A 26,641-nucleotide genomic window follows, 5' to 3' on the forward strand; every position below is an offset into this window, starting at 1 on the left:
CAGATAGACGGACAGACGGACGGAGTGTGTGCGTGTGCGTGTGCGTGCGCTTGTGTCTGTGTGTGTTGATCCTTTGTTTCCCTCCTCTCAGTCAGAGAGGTATTGTCTCGCTGCCAGTGGAGAAGCTAATTGCGCTCCCTCATTAACAAATAAAGACCTCTGCTATAACATACATCTCTGAATTAGATGTTGTCTCCCTACTGCCAATAAATTTGGCTACGTGTGCGTGCATGTGCGCATGCGTGTGCGTGTGTGTGTTTGTGTGTGTGTGGGTGTGTATGGAAGGAGGTGAAGCTGTGAATGAGGATAGCAGCGGTGCTCTTCCTTGATTGCCCCCAGCCTTATTATTATTAGCTATATAAATATCGATATTTACTCAGCAGAGTCCGACTGGCATGTAACCTTTCATAGCAGTTGATCTATATATATATATATATTACCGTAATACTCTCTCACTCTCTAAGTGGTTTGCTCTGGGGCATATATACAGTATATATATATATATATAATAGTGTTTCCCTCACCTGAGAATGGAGCTGGCCATGTTATGTTCACTATTTCATTATTTCTAACCTAAGGAATGACTCACTGTCATGTCACAGATGATTGATCTGCTGCCCAGCCTAGACCTTTTCCTCTTTGACTTTTGAATGAGTGTTGACCTCTCCCTCTTTCTTCTTTTTTTTCACTCTTTCTTTCCCTCTTTATCTTTCCCTCCCTCCGTCCCTCCTTCCCCTCTCTCTCTCTCTCTTTCCCTCCCTCCCTCCCTCTCTCTCTCTCTCTCTTCCCCTCTCTCTCTCTCTATCCCCCTCCCTCCCTCTCTCTCTCTCTCTTCCCCTCTCTCTCTCTCTCTCTTCCCCTCTCTCCTCTCTCTCTATCCCCCTCCCTCCCTCCCTCTCTCGCTCCCTCCCTCTCTCAGACCTGTCCAACAGACGTCTCTATTGGGTGGACTCCAAGCTGCACCTGCTCTCCAGCATCGACCTGAACGGAGACAACCGCAAAGTGCTGCTGTCCTCCCAGGACCACCTGGGACACCCCTTCGCCCTCACCGTGTTCCAGGTACGTCATGGGGAGAACGGGGGGAGGAGGGGGAACCATAGGAGAGGAGTAGGGGGGGGGGGGAAGGGGAGCCACGGGGAAGGAGAGGGGGGGAGAGTGGGAGTGGGAAGGAGGGGGAGGAGAGGGGGAAGAGTGGTAGTGGAGGAGGGGGTGAAGGGGGGAGCCACGACGGAGGGAAGGGGCAGAGGTGGGCATCACAGGGGAGAAGGGGGAAGGAAGAGGGGGAAGACAGGGGAGAGGGGGAAGGAAGATATACGAGGGGGAAGAGTTCTTGTCCAGGGGTAATAATGAGCACTAGTGGGACAGACACGAGTAGACGAGTAGGGAGTGTTAAGAGGGGACGAGAGGAGTGTGGTAGAGGAGATTAGAAGGGGTGGGGGGAGGACTGGACTGCTGTGGGGTGTGATGGGGTGGGCCACCCGGAGTGGGAGTGGGAGTGGGAGTGGGGAGTGGGGATGGGGATGGGGGGGGTTCTGTGATGGGGTAGATCCATCATGGCCCGTGGAGAGGCTCTGTGGGGAGTAACAGAAACGGCACAACCTCCGGTAGATGAATGGCCCGGAGCCCTGCTCTGCTCAGCAGTAACCACGGGCAGCACAAACCACATTAAAGGAAGGTAGACCGGCGGTCTTCAGTACCGCAGGCCCAGGATGCTCAGGAGGGGCTCATACATCACAGCTATGGCCCCCGACAGGGCACCACTCTCCATAAAGCCCCCTCCCTCCCTCCCACCCACGCACCCGTTTCCTCTGCTCTGCTATTCAACCCCCTGCCCCCGGGGGTCTGTGGTGTGGCATGGGAAACAGAGAACACTGTTGTTCCTCCTCCCCCCATCTTTGCTTTACTGCATGTCTGCTCCTCTGCTCTCTGGGGATGGAGGAGAGGTAGGGAGAAGGAGGGTGAAGGAGGGTGAAGGAGAGCAGGATGAGGAAGGTGGAGGAGAGGAGGGTGAAGGAGAGCAGGATGAGGAAGGTGGAGGAGAGGAGGATGGGGAAGGTGAAGGAAGAGGAGGGTGGAGGAGAGGCGGTAGAGGACGGTGGAGGAAGAGGAGGGTGGAGGAGAGGAGGAAGAGGACGGTGGAGGGGAGGAGGGTGGAGGAGAGCAGGAAGAGGAGGGTGGAGGGAGGAGGAAGAGGAGGGTGGAGGGGAGAGGAAGAGGAGGGTGGAGGAGAGGAGGAAGAGGACGGTGGAGGGGAGGAGGGTGGAGGAGAGGAGGATGGGGAAGGTGAAGGAAGAGGAGGGTGGAGGAGAGGAGGTAGAGGACGGTGGAGGAGAGGAGGAAGAGGAGGGTGGAGGAGAGGAGGAAGAGGACGGTGGAGGGGAGGAGGGTGGAGGAGAGCAGGAAGAGGAGGGTGGAGGAGAGGAGGAAGAGGAGAGTGGAGGGGAGGAGGAAGAGGAGGGTGGAGGAGAGGAGGAAGAGGACGGTGGAGGAGAGGAGGAAGAGGAGGGTGGAGGAGAAGAGGAAGAGGACAGTGGAGGAGGGGGGGCTGAGGAGAAGAGAGCAAAGGGGTTGAACAGTAGGGACTTGGAGGGAATCAGAGTTGAAGAGAAGATGAGAAGAAGAAGAAGAAGGATAGGCTGACCTACAAGACCTCCAACTTAAGCAGTTAACCCCTGCATTACTGGATTAGGCCTAGGCTGCCCTTAGATGTTTATATGCAGTGAAAGCAGCTCCGTCTTGGTCTGATCTATCAGTATTACCTGTGTTATCCTAGATATCTCACCTGAACCAAACTCATAACCTTCTAGGCTACAAACGACGCCCCCTTTCATGTGGTTGACAGCCAGCCTGTGGTATTAGGAGGGATCTCAGTGCTCACTGCTAGAAGACGTTCCCATCAGGACTAGTAGTGGGAGGCCCTGTGAGAGCAGATCCAGGAGCTGGGTTGAGTAGCCCCCGGGGGAGAGACAGCTCAGGTTTAAAGGCCCCCCCCCCCCCCCGGGCTTGGCTTTCTTAGGGCCTAGGCTAGGCGCTCCATCTCAGAGCCTGGGCTTGGCTCTGTCAGGAGCTGGGCTTGGCTCGGCTTGGCTCTGTCAGGAGCTGGGCTTGGCTCTCTCTCTCTTGGGGCCACGCTCTCTCTCTCTCTCTCTCTCTCTCTCTCTCTCTCTCTCTCTCTCTCTCTCTCTCTCTCTCTGAGGGCTGGGTTTGTCTCTATGAGAGCCTGGGCTTGGCTCTCTCAGGGGCTGGGCTCTCTCTCTCTCTCTCTCTCTCTCTCTCTCTCTTGGGGCCACGCTCTCTCTCTCTCTCTCTCTCTCTCTCTCTCTCTCTCTCTCTCTCTCTCTCTCTGAGGGCTGGGTTTGTCTCTATGAGAGCCTGGGCTTGGCTCTCTCAGGGGCTGGGCTCTCTCTCTCTCTCTCTCTCTCTCTCTGGGGCTGGACTCTCTCTCTCTCTCTCTCTCTCTCTCTCTGGGGCTGGGCTCTCTCTCTCTCTCTCTCTCTCTCTCTGTCTCTCTCTCTCTCTCTCTCTCTGGGGCTGTGCTCTCTCTCTCTCTCTCTCTCTCTCTCTCTCTCTCTCTCTGGGGCTGTGCTCTCTCTCTCTCTCTCTCTCTCTCTGGGGCTGTGCTCTCTCTCTCTCTCTCTCTCTCTGGGGCTGGGCTCTCTCTCTCTCTCTCTCTCTCTCTGGGGCTGTGCTCTCTCTCTCTCTCTCTCTCTCTCTCTCGGGGCTGGGCTCTCTCTCTCTCTCTCTCACTCTCTCACACAGACATGAAAGAAACACCGTTATCTGATAGTCAAACCCTGACTGGATTGTGGCTGCAATGCAGTATCTGTGCCATTTGAAGTTTTAGAACAAAGAGAGGGAGGGAGGTAGGGAGGAAAGGAGAGAGATTTGGTCATAGTTTAACAGCTGATAAAGGTTTCTGGATCTTTGGAGAGGGATGGAGAGGGAGAGAGGGATAAAGAGAGGGTGAGTCCATTGATAACATAGCACTGGTATGGTCCCACCTGGGGTAGGAGTCATGCTGTGAGCTAACCTTTAAGAAGCACAATGCTTTGTAAACAAGCCTGTCTGGGCTTCACCTAACGGAGCCTTAACCTGAACACATTCTGGCGTGACGGTCTTTCTCTCTCACTGTCCTCTTTCCCTCTCTCGCTCTTTCTCTCTCTCTCTCTATCTTTATCTCTCTCTATCTCTCTCTCTCCCTCCCCACCTGTTTGCCTTGTTCTCCCATCTCTATCTCCTCTCTTCATGTCAATCCGCACGAGCAGATGGATCTGAGGTTGTCACGGCAACCGCGAACCATCACCTCCTCGTCACATGCTGCTTTTGTATTGCTGATAAGGAGGAGGAGGAGAGAGAGAGAGAGAGAGAGAGAGAGAGAGAGAGAGAGAGAGAGAGAGAGAGAGAGAGAGAGAAGAGAGAGAGAGAGAGAGAGAGAGAGAAGAGAGAGAGAGAGGAGAGAGAGGGCCTGCTGTGAACTTGCGGTGGTGGTGTGACGTTAGCCCCTGTAGTACTGTAATTATGCCCCTGTAGTACTGTAATTATGCCCCTGTAGTACTGTAATTATGTCCTCTCAATGACCTACATCATGCTATGCTGCGTGAAATATAACTGGGACAGTATACTATAGGTTTTGGTAGGAGGTATTCAGGGGAGGAGCTGGTGAAGGTGGAAATCGGAGGACAGGCTCATAATGTGTATCGAAATTTGAACATTTTATTCCATGCGTTCATTTCTACCTCCACCAGCCTCCCCTGCGGGGCTGTAAGGGGTAATAGTGAGTATTCAGAGGACATACTGGGGGAAAAGATTCCATGCGTTACAATGCAACCGTCCTCCTTTCTACCGCCACTAGCCTCGCCTCCACTGGAAGTATTGTTGGGAGTGGTGTAGCAGACCGTGAACGCCAGTCAGCCAATCAGTGATCCTCTCCAGACTGACAGCCATGATTGCCAAACCTCTTATTTTTACCTCCCTCAGATGCTGCTGAAGAGCTTACCTACTATACAAACTTACTATACCCCCTTGTCTCTTTCTCTTGCTCTAGCTTTCAGTCACATGTTTTATTTCTGTCAGAAAAGGGTCACAAGCCACTGCCTTGAAACTCTAGTTTAGTCTGTAGAGGAGGAACGAGTCTCTCTCTCTTTCTCAGCGTCCTGTAAAGAAGAACAACCTACGGTACTGCAGGTTGTAGAGAAGAGAGGATGAAGAGTGATGCTGTGTTTCTATAAAATAAAATAAATAAAAAACAGGTTGGTGGACTAGAGATCTAAGTCTGTCCTCCTTCTCTCCCTCCCTCCCTCCCTCTCAGGACCGTGTGTACTGGACAGACCTGGAGGATGAGGCTATCTACAGCGCCAACAGGTTGACGGGGCATGACGTGGCCACGCTGGCAGAACACCTCAACAACCCTCTGGATGTGGTGGTGTTCCATGAGCTCCGTCAGCCCAAAGGTGAGAAACACACTTGCACTCGCGCGCCGCGCGCACACACACACACACACACACACGCACACACACACACACACACACATACACACTCACACACACACACACGTATGCATGCACAGACACATACACACACGAAAGCACGGTCACTCAACAAACAGCTAAATTATTTCAATCCCACCCCACCCCGTACACTAGTGGTGCTTTGTAGTACAGAAACAATAGGCATGCAGTGTATGTCAATACACATACAGTGCTCCTGCATCTGCATCTGCATGTGCGTGTGTGTGTGTGTGTGTGTGTGTGTGTGTGTGTGTGTGTGTTTTGATCCTTGTTTCCCCCCTCTCAGTCGGATCGTAGCGGTATTGTGTCGCTGCCAGTGGAGAAGCTAATTGCGCTCCCTCATTAAGAAATAAAGACCTCTGCTTAAAGATAAATCAAAGAATTAAACATGTTGTCTCCAAAATGCCAGCACGAGCAGGGGAGAAAAAAACAACACGAGCGAGGGAAGAAAAAACAAGTGGGCTAAATGAGGAATAAGGGGCTGTGCTGGGGAGTTTCTCACGTATCTGTAGGTGAAATATTCATCATCACCCTGCCTCTGTGGATTTGATCTAACGGTTGTGACGCTGTGCCCTACTCTCTCTCTCTCCTCCCCCCCCGGCCCTCCCCAACATGAACAACCCAAAATGAATTAGAATTCAACACACCTGGAGACTTCCATTCAAATGGTTCTATTTGCATATCCTGCGCTAAGATATAGAATGACATCCTCTAATGTCTTATCTTACACATGTTTGGTTTTAAAGTGAGCTGAAATTTGAAGCTGAGGTTCTGTGCTTGAGCAGTAGACCTGTGTGTGTGTGTGTGTGTGTGTGTGTGTGTGTGTGTGTGTGTGTGTGTGCGTGCGTGCGTGCGTGCGTGCGTGCGTGCATGCGTGCGTGCGTGTGTGTGTGCGTGTGTGAAAGCATGTTTAGTTCATGAAGGTGGTGATGCTATTTTTGTGTCTTTGTCATGTAAGTAAGTAAGTAAAGCTTTATTTATATAGCGCCTTTCGTACATGATATGTGTTAATGTCTCTAACTGATATGTGTTAATGTACCCCCCCCCCCCCCCCCCAATAGCTCCAGACAGCTGTAACATGGGTAGCCTGCCCAACGGGGGCTGTGAGTACCTGTGTCTGAAAGCCCCCCAGATCACAGACCACTCCCCCAAGTACACCTGCGCCTGCCCCGACGGGATGGAGCTGGGACCGGACATGCGGCGCTGCGTCATGGGTAACGTGTTACATTCTCTGTCTTCCCCCCCCCCTCTGTTTCGCCACAGATAGGCCTTTCACACCGCCAAGGCTCCGTGCCGCCGGTTCCCGTTCCCGTTCTGGAGTCTCAGAACCATGGTGCTTTTTCTGGCGACCCAGCCCGCGTTCATACCAGTTTTAAGCGAGGTTACGTCGTTCGATCTAAGGCCAAACTGGCTTTCAATGACCCCCTGTGTGATGTCCATGCCAATCTGCCACCCGAATGGTGCCCGCTATCTTCATGCCATTCTTCCTATGACCTCTGTGTCCCAATGACCCCGCCCTCCCCATCCCACCCCCCCCCCCCCATCCCTCAGGGACATCCTGAGTGGAGAGAGAGAGAGAGAGAGAGAGAGAGAGTGACTAGAGAGAGAGAGTGTGTGAGTGAGTGTGAGTATGAGTATGTATACAGGCCAAAGGGCTGACTGCACTGCAGCTACTGTGAGAGGGTGGGGAGGGTGTATACTCTCTCTCTCTCACTCTCTCTCTATCGCACGCAAACATTTAATATTCCCCTCAAACGTCTCAAACAGTATTCAGAGTTGTTCAGTGCGCTGAAGGTAGTCTGGTAGCACTCAGCTTGACATTTGTTGCAGGGTGATGTTTGCTTGTGTAAACTGTTTAGTTGACTCGCGTCCTCTGTCTGTTCTCCAGTAGGAGCCTGTCTCAGCTGTCCTGTGTTGATTTTAAGTATCTCTATCTAATCTCTTTCTCTCTTCTCCCCTGCAGTTAAACTCAAGACAACCACAGCAGCTCCAACCACGACCACCACAAACGCCGCAACCACAACTCCAACCACTACTACAACCACCACCACCACCCCGACCGCAACCTCTATGACCACGATCACCACAACTACTACTACTACTACTGCTGCTGCCGCTCTGACCACCACCTCCACCACGACACCCTCGACCACAACCACACCTCAGCCTTCCACCAGGCGGCGGTCGACCACGGTCCCTACCACGTCACCCCCGCCACCTCCCCCCAGGACCACAGCCTCGTGGAGGACCCCCCCCTCCACCTCCACCCGCTCCACCTCCACCTCCACACACAGTCCCCTGGTCCCCAACAGCATCCAGAGAGACAATGCCAACCTCTCCCATCGCTGTAAGTTTGTGTGTGTATGTGTGTGTGTGTGTGTGGGGGGGGGGGGGGGTGTGTATGTGTGATGTGTGTGTGTGTGTGTGTGTGTATTAATCTACTCCATTACTGCTACTGCCACCTGCTATTGAAATGATAACATCAGGGAACGGCCACACCACTCTCCCATGTGATGTTCCTCCTCTCTCCACACCTCCACTACTCCCTCTCTTTTTCACCTCTGTCAAAGCAGGCCAGTGTGTGACAGTGTCTGAGTGTGTAGTTACAGACGACTTTACTTTACTTTACTTTATTTGTATAGCACTTCTCAAGACAGCAGTCACCAAGTGCTTCACAGTACATTTGGTAGCATACAGCATAAAATATAGCAAGTAAACAGACAACAAGTAAAATAGAATTCAGAAAATGGAAACAAGCAATTCACAAAAGCAATAAAACAAATAAGAAAATAATAACATCAATACAGATACACTGGGGGAAATATGTATTGAACACATCAACATTTTGTCCAGTAAATGTATTTCCAATGAACCTATTCAAGTGAAAGACTTTGGTATTAACTCAAACAATCTGGCTGGTGGCTGTGGCGCAGGAGGTAGAGCCGCTGTCTAATGATTGCAAGGTTGCCAGATCAGCGGTTCGAGCCCTGGCTGGCTACATGTCGAAGTGTCCTTGGGCAAGACACTAAACCCCAAATTGCTCCCAGTGAGCGGGCCGGCGCCTTGCATGGTAGCTTGCCGCCATTGGTGTGTGAATGTGTGTGTGAATGGGTGAATGAGAGGCCGTTGTAAAGCGCTTTGGATAAAGGCGCTATATAAGTGCAGTCCAAACCAGACAAAAAATCGAAACATTAAAGTCCATCTGTAAATAAAGTTATGTGGAATAAAGTGGAATGAAACAGGAAAAAAGTATTGAACACACTAACTGAAATTATTTCAATACTCAATACGTGGAGAAGCCTTTGTTTGTAATGACAGCTTCTTCTTTTCCCCCCGCTATTTCCAGTAGTTGGTTAGCAACAGCCTTTTCAATTATTTTCTAGACAAAGGGTAGTTTTGAGATTGACCAGTAATTCTGAGGGAGTGTTGGATAAAGACTAGGTTTCTTCAAAAGGGGCTGAATAGCATACAGGCTTGATTGAAATAGTCTGGGAACAAACCGGAGGACAGAGACTCATTTACAATAGATGGAAGACATGGGGCAATGACTTCTAATATGTCTTTGAAGAAGCTGGGAGGCAGTGTCAAGTCCACAGGAGGATAAGTGTATGTGTAACACAATGTCAAGCAGATTATCCATGGAAATAGGTGTGAATTCACTCAACACTGTGGGGGAGAAATCTATAGTGACTATACATGAGGTAGGGAGCTATATAGAGGCTTTGATACCTTTAACCTTCTCAACAAAATAAGCGAAAAACTTGTGGCAATCTTCAACACAGGAGGCCCAGACAGCTGAAGGAGCAGGGTTGACAAGTTTATCAATGGTGCTGAAGAGAACTCACGTCATAGGGGTAGGACATGATAAGCTTAGGCTTCATCCTACTCCCTTTCGGACAGTGATACCTGTACTTTTCGTTATTAGTTATTTTTTATTTTTTTATTGTATTTATTACTTTCTTTCTGCTCTTCGACTTTGTCCTTTTAGTTGGCGAGTATCATCACTTACCCAAGGTGATGGATTTGACTGGTGCCTTGACCTTGCTGTAATGGGAGCAATGTGATCTAAAACTGATGAACATTTCACAGAGCATTAAACTGATCAACCAGGTCATTTACATCATGAAATTGAGTTAAGCTGTTACACTGAGCAGAGAAAACAGAGGGAAAATGATCAGCAGATCTCTCATTAAAGATGCGGGAGTGAACTGTACGTTTTGGGGAAGGAAGAGCTACATGAAGGGAAATATCGAATAAGACATTTTTTATTATTATTTATTTTGGTACGTTTTTAAACAACAAACATCTAGACGTCACAACAAGGACAGACATTAAGAGAAAAACAAATAACTCCATAAAGTAGAAAGTAAGAAAAATAAAGTAATTATAAGACAAAACACAACAGCAAACTAAAAAGACAATAAACAACAGCAAAGAGACAAAAACAAAACAAAAAATTACATATGCCAATAAACAAAAATGTGTGTGCAATGAGGGAAGGGGGGGGGCATTACCACCATCAACAACCACGTAGATATAATAGTTCCTATATCTAAAAGATAAATGCAAACAAACAAAAAAGGAAAATAAAAAAGACAGTTTTGTGATCAGTAACGAAATCTTTCAAGGTGAGGGAGTTAACAGATAAACCCAGAGTAAAAACTAAATCAAGAGTGTGGCCTCGTTCATGTATAGGAAGTGATACATGCTGTTTTAGGGTAAAAGATTCACAAATGCGTAACAATTCAGAGGCAGGACTGTTAGTAGGGTCGTCCACGTGCATATTAAAATAACCAACCAAGACTAGGGCCACTATGTATGAGAGCATCATTCAACACGCACGCACGCACACACACACACACGCACACACACACACACACACACGCACACACACACACGTCTGCCCTGTCTCTCATCATGAGAGGGGTGTAGCGCTCCTGTCACTGCAAAAAAAGACAGCTGCCACCATTGTCCCCTTCACTGTCACATCAGTCATTGTGATTCATGCCAATCTGAGTTATCTATTTATTTCACATTCTATCTCTTTCTCTCTCTCTCTCTCTCTCTCTCTCTCTCTCTCTCTCTCTCTCTCTCTCTCTCTCTCTCTCTCTCTCTCTCTCTCTCTCTCTCTCTCTCTCCCGAACAACAAACAATGATAGAGAAGAAGTTGTGTTGCCAAGCAATCTTAAGAGAACGAGGACAGTCACAATGGCAATGTCTGCTGTGCTGATTGTCTTTTGAAGCTGTGCAACTTGAACGCTTTGTTCAACTTACGCTTTGTTTTCATCTGGGTTTCTGCAGCTTTTCGCTAGATAAAGACACAGCTAAGGGAGGCCATAGTAGAGAGGTTGTAACTGCAAACAGCCAGGGTGAGTGTCCATAATGACACCTTAGCTCAGGTGATACACCGCCCTCCTCAGGCCAAGCAAGGGTAGTGCGCCCTCAGAGGGAATAATGGATGATGAGTGTGTGTAGTTATTTATGAGCGGCGGCGAGGCGCTGAGTTTTCTCCATTAGAGATAAGCAGAACCAAGTGGAAATAAATGATGAATGTGGTGGAGCGCTACGACGGGGCTACGGGTCAAACCGTACGCTAATCACTCAAGACCTGGTAAAGGGGAAGGAGGGAGGGAGCGAGGGAGGGAGGGAGGGGGGAGTGTATGATGAGAAGTAAGAGTTGACAGTATGTGCTGTACTGTAATCTACAGAGAGAAGTCAGAGACAGAGAGAGAGAGAGACAAGACAGAAAGAGAGAGAGAGATAGAGAGAGAGACTTTTTTGGGAGAGATGGGGGTGGGGAGATTCTACAGTAAGTGTTTACCTCAGTGGTACTAACTGAACCAACCAAAGACTTCAGAAGCGAACGCTTGTTCCCATGTTCCATGAACAGAGACAGGCTGCTGTGACTGCACAGCTCACCACAAACACTCCCGGAGCAGGGGGCAGAGCAGGGCCGGGAGGTAAACGGGACACAAAGCGTGTTCAGGACCCACAGGCCAGGCCGTGTGTTATTCCGGGTTGTTGCACATCGCCGCGCCCGCCTACATCTGTTCCATAGGCAGTCGCCCCCGTATGGTGAACACAACAGAGCAGGGGAAACAGCGGGCTCTGCACCAAAGATGAAAGAAGAACAACTGAACAGATAGAACAGATAGAACAGCACAACAGATAGAACAGATGGAATAGATAGAACAGATAGAACAGATAGAATAACAGAACAGCAGAACAGATCCAACAGATAAAACAGCAGAACAGATAGAATAGATAGAATAACAGAACAGATAGAATAGATAGAATAACAGAACAGATAGAATAACAGAACAGATAGAACAGCAGAACAACAGAATAGATAGAATAACAGAACAGATAGAATAACAGAACAGATAGAACAACAGAACAGATAGAATAACAGAACAGATAGAATAACAGAACAGATAGAATAACAGAACAGATAGAATAACAGAACAGATAGAACAGATAGAACAGCAGAACAGATAGAATAACAGAACAGATAGAACAGCAGAACAGATAGAATAACAGAACAGATAGAATAACAGAACAGATAGAATAACAGAACAGATAGAATAACAGAACAGATAGAATAACAGAACAGATAGAACAACAGAACAGATAGAACAGCAGAACAGATAGAACAACAGAACAGATAGAATAACAGAACAGATAGAACAGATAGAATAACAGAACAGATAGAATAACAGAACAGATAGAAGAGCAGAACAGATAGAATAACAGAATAGATAGAACAGCAGAGCAGATAGAACAGCAGAGTACATAGCAACGGCACGCTCTGGCACATCTCGGACAGAAACGTGTCAGGTTCACACAGTCGGAATGGATTAAGAACAATGAACGTGACAGTGAAATCCCTCCCTCGTAATAGCCTTAATCAAAACGTGTGCATCTGTACCGTGTGTCTGTACCGTGTGTGTGTGTGTGTGTCCGCGTATTTGTGTGAGTGTGCGAGCGTGCATGTTAGTGTGTCTTTTCTGTGTCGAGCCGTTAAAGCGGGGCTCGATCTGTTAAGAGAGGTAGATCAGTATGCCGCTGTCGTCCTCTGATCTGCTCCTGTTAATCTTCCACACAAGACTCCATTATAGTGTGCTAATTACAGTACAGCTAATGGCCGTCCAACCCTAATGGGGAGATAGCAGGATTTATGCCCGGAGAAGGGCTGAGCTCAACACAACCCCGGGTCGGAGGTGAAGGGCAGTGGGGAGACGTGGCTGGCGGGGCGGGGTGGCGAGACGAGGCTGAGGAGAGGAGAAAGGAGCGAGGGAGAGAGAGGGAGGGCATAGCTGGACAAAATATTGGAGAAGATGAGGCAAAAATGGTGTTCTATGTGTGTCTAATTCTTTAACATTGTTCTCCCACCCCCTTCTCTCTCTCTCCCCCTCCCTCCCTCCCTCCCTCTCTCTCTCTCTCTCTCTCTCTCTCTCTCTCTCTCTCTCTCTCTCTGTCAGCTGGGAATGAGCACTACCTCCTCGGTAATCACATTACCGTGGCAGTGCTGGGTATAGTGATCCCCATAGGTGAGTACTCCCTCTCTTCCACACCCCTGTGATGGTCCCTGCCCGCCTGCTTGTCTGGTGTCTGCTTCTCCCTGCTATTCTGTCTACGCTTCTGTCGTCTTCACCCCTGCCTGCTTACAACTTTGCCTGGTCTGAAAGTGTGTGTGTGTGTGTGTGCATGCGTGCGTGCATGCGTGCGAGTGACCAGTAAGTCACATACATTTCTCACAAATGATCTAATCTATTCCTGTGTGCCTCCTGTAAGCATGGAAGAAAAACAGGCACAGGATGCTAGAAACAGCAGCTCCTCCAATGAGCATAGAGCCTATGTGAAGGTCATAGGTCATCGGGGGCTGGCATCCCTCTGAAGACAACGGTGCCTATTAATACCTACAGTTGCCGTAGGCACTGATAACACCACTGTGTACACCACTGATAACCCCCCTAAACCCATATCTCCATATGCTGAAAGCTTTGGAGCGTATGCGGAGAGGACATTATGGCTGGGACAAAAGCAGCTTACTCAAATGGAGTGTTTACATGAGAACAATGGTGTTCCTGGGGGTTACAGGCCAATCACAGACGGGTCTCCTGTGGCCAGCTGACAAAAGAGCAATTAAACAAGACTTCCATGGGAATACCGCCGCACAGCGGCTGATAGGGAAATTAGGAACTGGGAAAGCCAGCCAGAGGAGAGGAAGCCAGACATGGATTATCCCCCCCCCCCCCCCCCACACTCCATCCCCCCATCCCCCTTTTTCCTGGAAGGTCTAGACCTCTGATTGAATTCTCTGTATGGTCATGTGTGCACTATGCCCCCCCGTGTGTGTGTGTGTGTGTGTGTGTGTGTGTGTGTGTGTGTGTGCGGGCATGTGTCTGTGCACGCTTGTGTGCATGTGTGCATAAGGCTGTCTGTGCATTGGGTGTGAGGGCGCATTTGCATTTGTGCTTTTACATGTGTGATTGTTTGAGAGAAAAGGAGTGAGTGAGTGTGTTGTTTGTGTTTGTCTGTCTATCTGTGTGTGTGTGTGTGTGTGTGTTTTGTTTGTTTGTTTTTTTGGTTTGCAAGCGCGTGTGCTGTGTGTGCCGAAGCGCCCGCTGCGTGTCCCCCTTGGCTGTGTTAACGCTCCCGCCGTGTGTTGTGTGTCTGGCTGTGTGTTAAACACATGCAGTTCCTATCCTTGCCACAGTGGTCATCGGCCTGCTCTGCACCGGAGGGTACCTGGTCTGGCGCAACTGGCGCCGGAAGAACACCAAGAGCATGAACTTCGACAACCCCGTCTACCGCAAGACCACCGAGGACGACGACGACGAGATCCACATCGGACGCAGCGAGACCATCGGCCACGTCTACCCCGCCGTGAGTGGCAGCAGCGCCCACCAGCCGTTCATAGCCCTGCCCCTGGGGGGCGGGATCACAGACAGCAACTCCCATTGGTACTCGGGGGCGCCCATGCTGCAGCCCAGCGCCAAATGAAATGAGACGGGAGGGTTTCAGGGGTTCAGGGCTGGACCTGGAGGTAGAGATAAAGGTGGGGTGGGGTGGTGTGTGTGGGGGGGGTGGTGGTGGTGGTGGTGGTGGTGGTGGGGGGGAGATGCCCCTTTGGCCTGTGGAAGAAAGAACAGGCTCGCAGAAACAGTCACGTACACACACAGACACAGGCACACACACAATTCATATGTTCCTCCAAAACACACCGTCTATCAAACACAAATACATACGCAGAGCCCGTCACCAGTCCACCACATTGAAGTCACCTCCATACACCACGTTATATAAATATATTTTATGGATATTCATCCACCCCATCCCTTGTTTTGACGGTGTGTGTATTATATTAACCAATGGTGTTTTTGAAGGAACCACGGCGGCACCGTGCTTCATTCTCTCTGTGTGTTTTAGCTTTATCTGCTCACCTGCGAAGGCCGACTAGTCAGTGATAGGCGCACTGCTCTCCTTTGGAGTGTACACTTTGGAGTGTACACTTTGGAGTGTGTAAATTAGACAGAAGGCAAAAAAAAAAAAAAGGGGAACACGAACCAGAACAGCACCTTAGATGATAGGACAATCTTTAATCATAATCATAATCATAACCATTTATTCCTGATATTGTTTGATGTGTTTGGGTGTTTTCTATGAGCAGATATGCTAGTGAACGTGGGCGGGGGGGGGAGCAGATGAAGAGGTGGGAGGGGCTAGTGGCGCTACGATATGTTGGCATGGCGACACACGTCGCCGCTGTGGCAACCGTGTTGTAAAGACGGCAGGAGAGAAGGGGATGTGGGACACACACACACACACACACACACACACACCCCAGGTATGTTCTGCTGAGACTCAAGGTCAGGTTGACGAGCTCCTCCCCTTCAAAGGGGGGAGATGGGGAAGTAAACCAGTCTCCCTGGTAACCCACACGTCACATGTCCCCCACTGTTTCCTCCTTTTCTATCTCCTCCTCTCCTCTTTCCTCATCCCACTCTCCTCTCCGTCTCTGTGTGAGTGAGCTGTATGGTGTCTCAGATAGAGACGTCAGCGTGCCCTGAACTGGCTCAGGCATTCTCAGTGCTCCTTACACACACACACACACACACACACACACACACACACACACCCACCCACCCACCCACACACACCAGCAATTCTTATACCACGGCCAGATAATTATGCTAGGGATGAAGAGGAGGAGGAGTGGGATTTGCATCGCTCTTCTGACTCAATCTCTATATCCTTCCCTCCCTACCCTCACTCCCTCCCTCTTCCCTTTTTCCCTTGCCAGCTCCCTTTTTCTCTCTTGCTCTCTCTCTCTTTCTCTCTCTCACACACACACACACACACACACACCCACACCTTCCCTCCCCCACTGTGTGGTAACAGTGTTTTATCTGCTCTCTGCAGCGCGTGGCGCTCAGTCTGGAGGATGACGGATTCCCCTGAGGGGCGCAGCTTGTCCCCGTCCCGCCCCTGAACCCCCCGTACCACCCCCCCCTCTCCCCCGCCGCCACACAGTATCCCGTGGCGACCACTCTACAGTGGAGGAGGGGGTGGACAAGGAGAGAGAGCCTGCTCCAACCACATACCCTCCCCAATGGATGGGACAGCGGGGGTTGGGGGGGGGGGGAGGTTATTTTACTTATACGTGTACCCCCTCCTGTGTATCTAAAACACGTGTCCCTCTCTCTCTCCTAACTTACTACTACTACTACTACTACTACTACTACTACTCTACTACCACTACTACTACTACTGTTGTCCCCTGCTCCTCTCCTCTCCTCTCCCTTGGTGTTAGCAGTAGTGGTGTTGGCTGCTCAATGATAACTAACCTCAGTGCACATGTAAATAGATGGCCTGGGCACCTTGCTGGAGTGTGCCTAGGGAAGGGCCAGCTGTGTTTTGGATTTTGTTGTGATTTATTTATTGTCTGTTGTGTTTGCTGGTGTAAATAATGATAAAGAGGACCAGGCCTGCGTCACAGAGGGTACGGTACCGGTACGCATGGGTGGAACCAGAGGTGGAGGCAGTGGTGGAAGGGGGGGTAGGGATTGGTAGTGGGGGGGGGGGGGGTTTGTGTGAGGAGAGGCACAGGAAAAATCAGCAGGGCAGAACTTGGGAGAGGGGGATTATGGGTAATCTGCTCTGCTGGCATCAGAGGTACACACAAGTTAGGTAATGAACAATGCAGGGACAGGGGGGTGGGGTGGGGGTGTGGTGGTCATTTAAAAACAAAAACGTAGAAAAAAAAATCATTGAGGTACTGGGTGTGCACTGCACATGTTTTGCTGTTGTTAATGCGTGTGTGTGTGTGTGTGTGTGTGTGTGTGTGTGTGTGTGTGTGTGTGTGTGTGTGTGAGAGAGTGAGTGAGCGAGCAGGAGGTCTCTTACTGGTAGCCTGCCAGTTGTACAGACCGAGAAGAGCAGACAGGGACGCTCTAGAAGTCCCACATGAAATATTTAAAGCACTGAGTTTAATGGAGGGAACATGACGAAAACCTGCAGAGCGAATCTCAACTCAAGTGTGCGTTTGTCTGTGTTGTCAGCGTTGAGAGCACCGGACCTGCATCGGATTGGGATCGGCGGGAACACATACTTGATGTTATTGAGTTGGATAGACGTTCACCAGTCAGTCACTTTGATCTACTAACTTCCATCAGCGCTACACCAGGTTACCATACAGTGAGTCTTCCATACGCAGAGTAACCAACAGGCTGAGCCCTTTTACATGACCAGTGTCACTCAGTAGAAGGACTGGACAGGTGGTCCATGGACAAACACAGAGATGTTTAAAGGTCCCATATTATACTTTTTTTTCAACAAGTTGATCTAGGTCTCTGGGGTCCCCAAAACATGTCGTTGAAGTTTTTTTTAATGGAAAATACCACTCAGATTGGAATCTAAAGGCATTCTAGCATGCTTCGATTCCACTCTTTTTCAGACCCGTTCTCGACGGGCTGTTTCTGTGTCTGTTGCTTTAAATGTCATTTATTCAATCAATTATTGAAAAACGAACTCAGTACACAGAACATTTACTTTGAGTGTAACTTGTGTTGTGACATACCAAAAGTTTGTAAATACAGTATAGTCCCAGTGCTAAAAAAGCGACATTTACCTAGTGAGTCTCAGTGTTCAGAATACAATGCGAGATTATATGACCGCAAAAGGAGAGACAGAGGGCTTTTGACAGTATTCATATTCATACTGGAACTGCAACGGAGCTGCAGGATTGTCACTAATACTAGTGTTACAGTAATGCTAAGTGTATCTGTGTATCAGAATGGTCGTATTAGCACACACACTGCTCGGCTACGACAGCTTTATGGTCTGAGCAAGTTGCTGGGTGCCCAATGTTGCCAAATAAGGAATTCCTGCAGTTTGACCATTTCTTTTATTCACACATGTATCGTTAAACTAATACCGTAAACGAGGATTGTGGATCCTGCGGCCGTGGGCAGAGTTATTCAAATGGGGGCGGTATAATTCTAATGAAACCCCTCTGGAAATAGCAGCACATCTGAATTCCATGTTTTCTGAAATAGGCAGCCCACAAAACACTGACTGGGTTGTTTTATTTTGCAGTGTGTATGTTAGTAGGCCCATCAGAGACCCAACTGTATGTTTGTATGTTAGTAGGCCCATCAGAGACCCACATGTATGTGCACAAGCACTGAAAAATATTTTTTCATAATATGGGACCTTTAAGAGAACGTATCCATTGTTTGGTTTATAGTGTTTAGAATTATGCAGTCAGACTGGACGTAGTACACTGGATGTTTGGTACACTGCATATCTAGTACACTTGATGTCTAGGACACTGCATATCTAGTACACTTGATGCCTAGGACACTGCAGGTCTAGTACACTGATTTTTTTTACACTGGATATCTAATACACTGATTTTTTTTACACTGGATCTAGTACACTGGATATCTAGTACACTTGATGTAAGATTTGACTACTGTCACCCATGCGACAACACATTACTCCGTCTTCCATCCATGATCAGTGAATCAGGTTACCATGCAGTGAGTCTTCCATGCGTAGAGTAACCAGCAGACTGAGCCCTTTTACATGACCTTCCAGAGCACTCAGTAGAAGGACTGGACAGGTAGTCGATGAACAAACATTATTAGCCATTGCTTGTGTAGTAAACTGGAGGTCTAGGACATTGGATGTGTAGTGCACTGGATGTCTAGGACATTGGATGTGTAGTACACTGGATGTCTAGGACATTGGATGTGTAGGACATTGGATGTGTAGTACACTGGATGTCTAGGATATTGGATATGTAGTATACTGGATGTGTAGTACACTGGATGTCTAGGACACTGGAGGTCTAGGACACTGGATGAAAGCTTTGACTACTGTCACCCATGCAACATCACTCAGTCTTCCATCCATGGTCTCTGAGTCTCTGGTTATGGAGAAGAACCTAATAAGTCTATGAGGTGGCTCACACTGGCTGCACCAGAGTAGTGTGTTTCTATGCTGGTTCAGGGTCTTTGAGGTTCCTTGGGTACAGTGAGGGTTTGCTACTGAATAACTACAGTGTGTGGGTCTGAGCGTGTGGTCTGGTACTGAGCAAACCACTGAGCTGAGTGTGTTTATGTATACGAAGGCCCCGTGGAGAAGCTGAGGCCTGGCTGACTGACTCTTCAGCCAGCTCTTCGGGGAGCACAGATTCAGTAGGGCTGAGTTGTCGTCATTGCGCTGCTGTTGATTAATAGGAAGAGTACTCTTACATGCAAATTCAAGGTACTGAATTCAACTATCCCCATCTGTTTAGACGACCAAAACACACAAGCAGACTTGGGTTGCACAAACACGTACTGCACGCACTTATGTTCATTCGCTATCTCACACACATGCACACACACCTACACACACACACAGACACACACAGACACACACACACACACACACAGACACACACAGACACACACGCACACACAGACCCATATTCAATCACAGTCCTTTGAGTCTCCTTAGTGTATTTGGCAGGCGGAGTTGGTAGAGCTTGCCCAGCTCAGTGGTTGATTGGTTGATTAATGATAGTTATAGATCATGCATCTCTTTCTGTACTGGAAATGTCTGCTTGTGCTTGGTGGCGATGTCAGGGTCTCTGCAGGCACTAGGTGGATAGGGGGGCGGGGGGGGGGGGGCAGGGGCAGGCAGAGGGAGAGGGAGAGAGTGTGACGCTGGCAGGAAGGGGGGTTCCAGGATTAGATCAAACCGACCCGGAACTCTCCGGAAGACGAATGGGGGGTGATCTATCTCTGGGACGCTGCTGACACCGTGTCTTGCTAATGTGACACACACTTCCAGGCCGGTTTCAGTAGGAAGTTAGTCCCGCTCTGCCACTGTCTGTCTCCATGTACAGACACACTGAGTGTGTGTCTGTGTGTGTGTGTGTGTGTGTGTGTGTGTCTGTGTCTGTGTCTGTGTCTGTGTCTGTGTGCTGCGCGCGGTTTCGTAGAATCGATCGGTATCGAGGCAACTGCGTTTTCTCATGCGGCGGTCTGTCCCTGTGTACCGCAATGTTTCAGAAAGCTCTCCTTTCTGACGTTGTGTCTACCTGGCATCACACACAGTTATTGAAGGACACTCAAAGTCCTGAATCTGGACCTCTGAGCCTCTCACCATTCATCACACAGAGGACATGCTGTTCATGTCAGACTCCCATCTGTCTTCAAAGGCAGTCTGGTACACCAGGGCACGTTCCGGTGCGGCCTCTGGGCTAGGGGGTAGGGGGTGGGGGTAGGATAGTGGTGACCTAGTGGATAGTGTACTGTTGGACCAGTTGGACTGGTGATCAGAAGGTCATGAGTTCAAATCCCACCTGGCAACACACACGTGTGCCCTTGAGTAAGGCAATTAGCTCAAAGTTACTCCACAGGGAGACTGTCACTGTAATCTCTAATTGGAAGTCGCTTTGGATAAAAGCGTCTGCTAAATTGTTCAAATGGAAGACTCTCTCCTCTTGGTAGCTTCTCCTCTTTTAGACAGTCCTCTTGTTTATGGGTATCGGATAGGAGCAGCCACTCGGGGCTAATCTTTAGAATGAGTTATGTGTCGATCGAATCGATGGGTTTCTCTGTCAGGCAATCTGTGAGATGTAGACAGCCGTGGATCTGTGCCACCTGCTATTGCCTGATGCTTGCGAACAACAGAGTGTGTTTGGTTTCCATATGTATATAACACTGTATAGGAATGATCTGTTTGGTTTTTATGGCATGCAACGCTAGAGGCCCTGTACGTTGCTCGCTATAGGTCTTGTAGTGGTAACCCCTAGTGACCAGTAGTATCTATGGTGACCCTGAGGTGGTAATCCCTAGTGACCAGTAGTATCTATGGTGACCCTAAGGTGGTAATCCCTAGTGACCAGTAGTATCTATGGTAACCCCGAGGTGGTGACCGGTAGTATCTATGGTAACCCCAAGGTGGTAACCCTTAGTGACCGGTAGTATCTATGGTGACCCCGAGGTGGTAACCCTTAGTGACCAGTAGTATCTATGGTGACCCGGAGGTGTGGCTAGAGCCTTCAGAGTGTTTACTGTGAAACATCTTTAGAAACCTCTAAACCTCTCAGCAACATCTCTCTACTCAACATGTTGAAGCATGAACTGATGAACAGATGCATGAATGAAGTAATGCGTCTCTCCAAGTCTGTCTAAAAACAACAGTGACCTCTGAAGGCCCTGGTACAGACTCCTAGGCCCTATTTCTCTATACATAGCCAAGTATGTGGACGCAATGATGGTCTGGGGCTGTTTTTCATGGTTTGGGCTAGGCCCTTTAGTTCCAGTGAAGGGAAATCTTAATGCTACAGCATACAATGAGATTATAGAGAATTGCATGCTTCCAACTTTGTGGCAACAGTTTGGGGAAGGCCATTTCCTGCTTCAGCATGACAATGCCTCCATGCACAAAGCGAGGTCCATAATGACAGGGTTTGCCGGGTTTGGTGTGGAAGAACTTGACTGGCCTGCACAGAGCCCTGACCTCAACCCCATTGAACACCCATTCATTGGGATGAATTGGAACGCCCACTGCGAGCGAGCCAGTCCTTCTCTCCCAACATCAGTGCCCGACCTCAGTAATTCTCTTGTGGCTGAATGGGGGAGCAAATCCCCGCAATCATGTTCCAAAATCTAGTGAAAAGCCTTCTCAGAGGAGTGAAGGCTGTTATAGCAGCAAAGGTGGTGACCAACTCCCTATTAATTCCCATGGTTTTGGAATGAGATGTTCAACAAGCACATACGGTTGTCCACATACTGGCCATGTAGTGTATATCTAGGTGGTAGACTAGTCAAGAAAGCCTCCGTAGATGTCTGATTGCTTTCCCTTTCTTTTCATTGTCCTTTCCTTATCTCTCTCTCTCTCTCCCGCTCTCTCTCTATGCATCACTAACGGCGGCCCCCTTTCCTCGTTGTGTGGACGAGGGTCCCCCCCCCCCCCCCCCCCGAGCCATGCTGCTCCATCATGACTAATAGGACCCCCCCCACCCCCCTCACATCACCTCCACACTCACACACACTCTCTCCATCTTTCACCCCATCTCAGCCATTAACACTGTGTTTTCACAAGGGCTATCTCTCTGAAAGGGTAGATATACTGTCACACACCGGGACCAGCGGGAGGATGGAAGAGGAGCCCCAGACAACTGCAGCAGCTCGACCCACCTCCACACACACACACACACACTCCATCTCCGAAACCGACACAGGAACACTAACTAAAAGTCTCCCCAGCGGTCGAGGAAGTGAGAAGGGGGGGAACCCTTGGCGACTGTTCGTGACGACCCGTCACGTCTGTCACTGTACTCCAGTGACCCCTCCCCCCCCCCGCACGCGCGTGCTGCCGGATCTTCCTCTGTGTCTCTCTGTGTTTTTATTGAGTGAGTTGTCATTGTTTCTCCTCCACAACACTAGTTCATATTTGACTTGATGTGTATTACTTGAAGGACAATGCGCAAGAAGACTCCCTTTTTTTGTACCTGTCGTTGTTTGAAGCGGGTTTTGGGCGGGGGGGAGGGGGGGTTGATGAGGGTGTGTATGGGAAGGGGTGGGGGGGGGGATTACGAGGAAATGTCCAACATTCTGGGTCACACTCATTCCACAGCCATAACGGAGACATTTTGTACGCTGTTTGTTGCACAAACTTTTCAAGAAGCCTTCTGCACTGTGTAAAGGGGTACATAGGAGGGGGAGGGGCGGATCGGTACAGTCCAATGGTTTTGAATCATGACTTGTAAATACGTTTTCATACAGCAAAACTTTTGATAATGTTTTAAACGTATCTGTAAAAAAGGATGTACATAAAAAAGCCTCCAGGAAAAAAAAGGAGTGTAGACCATATATGAATTTATTTGTACACAAGAGCACTGGATTTTCTTTACTACTTGATTGTAACTAAAAATTAATAATCTGCCAAAGTGTTTTTATTCCTTCTTTTCTGTCTGTTTTTTGATTTTGTTTTGCTTTTTAACAGTAAAGCATTGCAGAATTTAGGGTGTTTATACTGTATTTAATTCTGTTCAATAGATTTTGTTGTTGCGTGTGTTTAAAAAGAGGGGTTATCATTTAATTTATTGGTGCCTTGTTTGTTTGTGCTCCTGTATATTTTACTCTGTTTTTGTTTTGGTGTTTTGTGTCTGTGGGAGGGAGTTAGGGGGTGGGGGGCGGGGGGGGCTTAGGGAGGGGAGTTAAACTTAGCAACTTCTGTACTTACATGGAATATCTGTACTGTATGCCAAAATGGTCTCACTCACGTTTCTATGAAATCAAGCTGTTGATAAATATCTCTATATATTGATATATTAAATTTATAAAAATCGCCCAATTCCTCTGTGTTGTGTTGTTTTTTTCAATATACAGTATGTTTTATTTACCTTCTTTTTTCCCTCTCACTAGTTGCCCAGATAACTAAAACCCTCCCCGGTTGTCATAGTGGAGACGTGAAGCGACTATTTGTCTGTTGATAGCTGATAAAAATAACACTTCTCCCCCCCACGCTTGAGGCTGTGTTGTGTATCAAACGCTTCTCTCTGGAGAGAGAGGGGGAGAGAGAGAGGATAGAGAAAGAGAGAGAGAGAGAGTGAGTGAGAGACGGGGAGCGGAGCGAGGGAACAGTGTTACCTCAGCGGATGGCGGGACTGACAGCTCGCTGGGGGTTTGATGGATGTGAACACAGAGGAGAGGTGGCGCCGGGATCACGGCTGGACAGCGTCTCCGTTGTTGTGGGGGGCTCCTGTGCTCTTCATTGAACATGCCTCCCCTCACCCTGCCACCCTTTCCTGTCATATCTGGATGAGATAAGAGAGAGGACGCCCAGTCGCAGATTACAATCGTTTTATTAGACATTAATGACAAGGCATGCCCCCACCGCCCCCACTGCCCCCCCTCCCGCCCACATCTCCTTTTACATGCCTGTGCTTTTTCTCTGTCTCTCTCACACTGTCTCTTTTGTTTATCTCTCTCTATTTCTCTTTCTTTCTCTCTCTCTCACTCTGTCTCTCTCTCTATTTGTTTCTCTCTCTCTATTTGTTTCTTTCTCTCTCTCTCTCTCTCTCTCTCTCTCTCTCTCTCTCTCTCTCTCTCTCTCTCTCTCCCCCCCCCTCCCTCCCTCCCTCCCTCCCTCTCTTGCACACACACTCATTACAATTCTGTGGAGAGTGATAGCGCTTTGGTAACTGCTTAGGGACCGGTTTTCTGCATTTGTTTCCATTCAGAAAACAGCTTACCTCACTGTTTCCTCCTCTCAGAAATCAGCCTCAGCCCCTGGGTTAGTTTAACACAGAGCATCCTGGGAATGCAGGTCGGGGTCTCCCTCCCTCCCTCCTCCCTACCTGAACACCACCAGCAGCCAGTCTCATCCATCATCGCCTCTCCCTTGGCTCCCCGCTCTGCTGCCTCTGCTGGCCGGGGGCGCTCACTGCACTAATCGTATTAAAGAGGAGGGATCTGAGGCAGAGCAGAGCTGAGTGGCGAAGGCCTCCAACAGCATATTAATCTGCTTGGCACCCTCTTCCATGAAAGATTAATCTGTCGTTTGTTTTTCAAGGCCCCTTGCGTGCTGTCGCTGGGGACGGGAATGGGAAGGGAAGTGACTGCATCTGGTACAGTCGTGGGGTGGGGGGGGGTGGGGGTTCGCTCCCTCTTTTTGTTCTCTCTCCTCTCTCTCTCTCCTCAGGATTCTGTGGATGACATTTCCCACAAATTTCCCCAGAGTGTGTTTTCAGATCAGTATTCCAGCTCCCCCACCCCCATTGAGGTGGAAGGGGGATATGGGTGTTGGGAGGGGGGGGGGGGGGGGGGGGGTGATTGGTTGAAAGGCATTATGACTTAATTACTCTCAAAAGTCTCCACGGTAACGAGGCAGGCTCTATCACGTTGTCAGATGGAGAAGCACAGACAGAGCAGCAGTAGAGGCATATCTGCAATTCAGATTAGGTATGAGTGTGTGTGTGTGTGTGTCTGTGTGTGTTTGTGTATGCTATGTACAATTGGGGGATGAGGGGGGGAATTTAGATTTTGGTAATGAGAAGTGCATTTTGTGTGTGTGTGTTTGTGTGTGGGTGTTGGCATGTGTGTGTGTGTGTGTGTGTGTGTATCCGTATGTGTCCACCTGTGTGGGCGTATCATTTCCATCCAAACTGTTTCTAATTCTGTTCTTTGAGAGTGTTATAAGTATGGAATTGCACACGCACTCAGTCCTGTCGGAGGGATAACTGCCTGTGTGGATAACTGCAAATGGGCTCACTCCTCCTCATTGGCTGTGATGGGCTTATTTTCCTAATTGGTCTGTATGGCGGTGAGGCTGTCAATGTGACTACCCATAGCCCTCTCTGCCTGCTGTGTGTGCCTCTGGAAGCCCTCGTTAGGAACTGGGCTGATGGTGTTAAGGTACGTGTGTGTGTGGAGGGGAGCCCATCATTTCCACTCATTATCCAACGCATTTGTGTGTGTGTGTGTGTGTGTGCGTGTGACGTGTGTGCCTATGTTTTAGATTGAGAGAAAAATAATGTTTACTCATTAGCACACAGTATGGAGAGGTTGAGGGCATGCGAGAAAGGTAGTACTGTGTTTTTCTGTGATACGGGGTAGCCTATGCACCATTTCTACTCATTATTTCTGATGTGTGTGTGTGTGAGTGTGTGTGTGTGTGTGTGTGTGTGTGTGTGTGTGTGTGAGAGAGAGAGAATCTGCCGCTGCTCCCTCAGTGTGTAATATGAATAATTGTTTAGTGAAGCCATTGTACATCTCTGAAAGAGTGGGGGTGTTTAATATTCAGAAGACCACACAGCATCACACACATTATCTACTGGGGTTAAAGGCATGGCACTGTGACTCCTTTCTACTGAGTTTGCAATTAATGAAGATCTCTTCATCTAGGCTGGGAACTGACTTTTTAATTTCCCATCTACAGACAGGAGCACAATGAACCCCAGGACAGGTGCCAATTCAATGATTTTGAATTATGATGCTTGTATCATGAGAGCTTGCAGTGATATTCCATCGAAAGTGTAAGTTTGTATTGTCTATACTTGATCCATTAACTTACATTGGCTTGCACTCAAGGATGTAGAATCCACCACACTTGTCTTTATCCTGGAGTAACAGTGCCACCTGCTGGTGAAATCCCTCTGGTGTCACAAATCACATACAGCCGTTTTCACTGAAGTCCAGTGGGTGGCGATGGTTGGATAAGTTGGCACGTTTTCTTAAGCGGTGCAGTTTTCGGTTCACTCTGTTTTCGGTCTCAGTCCATAGATTTGCTCTATTTGTCTTCATAATGGCAAGGATAGCCATTTCACACACACACACACACACACACACACACACACACACACACACACACACACACACAGTATCTGTCTCTTTGTCTCTCCCTCTGTAACAAATGGAGACATTCCATTGCTCTGTGGTCACCCTTGGGGTCTAGTAGAATGTGTGTGTGTGTGTGTGTGTGTGTGTGTGTGTGTGTGTGTGTGTGTGTGTGTGTGTGTGTGTGTGTGTAAAGGTGGACAGCTCTGATGGAGCAGCACCCTAATCACCTGTTGCATCGTACAGACACATAGTTGTACCTGTGCAGACACACTAATCATAACCCAT

The 26,641-nt window shown here is 48.8% G+C and overlaps 1 protein-coding gene across 1 annotated transcript in view; it reads left to right on the forward strand.

Annotated features, from left to right (window-relative positions):
* The window catches only part of lrp8 (low density lipoprotein receptor-related protein 8, apolipoprotein e receptor), a gene marked incomplete at both ends in the record, with an annotated part of 139,979 nt that extends 125,466 nt beyond the window's left edge, over positions 1-14,513 (forward strand). Inside the window, 6 exons of the mRNA XM_080532884.1 lie at positions 920-1,059; positions 5,309-5,450; positions 6,569-6,721; positions 7,471-7,854; positions 12,989-13,057; positions 14,209-14,513. Of these exons, the coding sequence (XP_080389010.1) occupies positions 920-1,059; positions 5,309-5,450; positions 6,569-6,721; positions 7,471-7,854; positions 12,989-13,057; positions 14,209-14,513 (1,193 nt within the window). The remainder of the gene's footprint in view (positions 1-919; positions 1,060-5,308; positions 5,451-6,568; positions 6,722-7,470; positions 7,855-12,988; positions 13,058-14,208) is intronic.
* Between the last annotated feature and the right edge of the window lie 12,128 nt (positions 14,514-26,641).

This window comes from Nansenia antarctica (genome assembly GCF_963989245.1).
Source record: "Nansenia antarctica genome assembly, chromosome: 1".
NCBI classification, from domain to species: Eukaryota; Metazoa; Chordata; class Actinopteri; order Argentiniformes; family Microstomatidae; genus Nansenia; species Nansenia antarctica.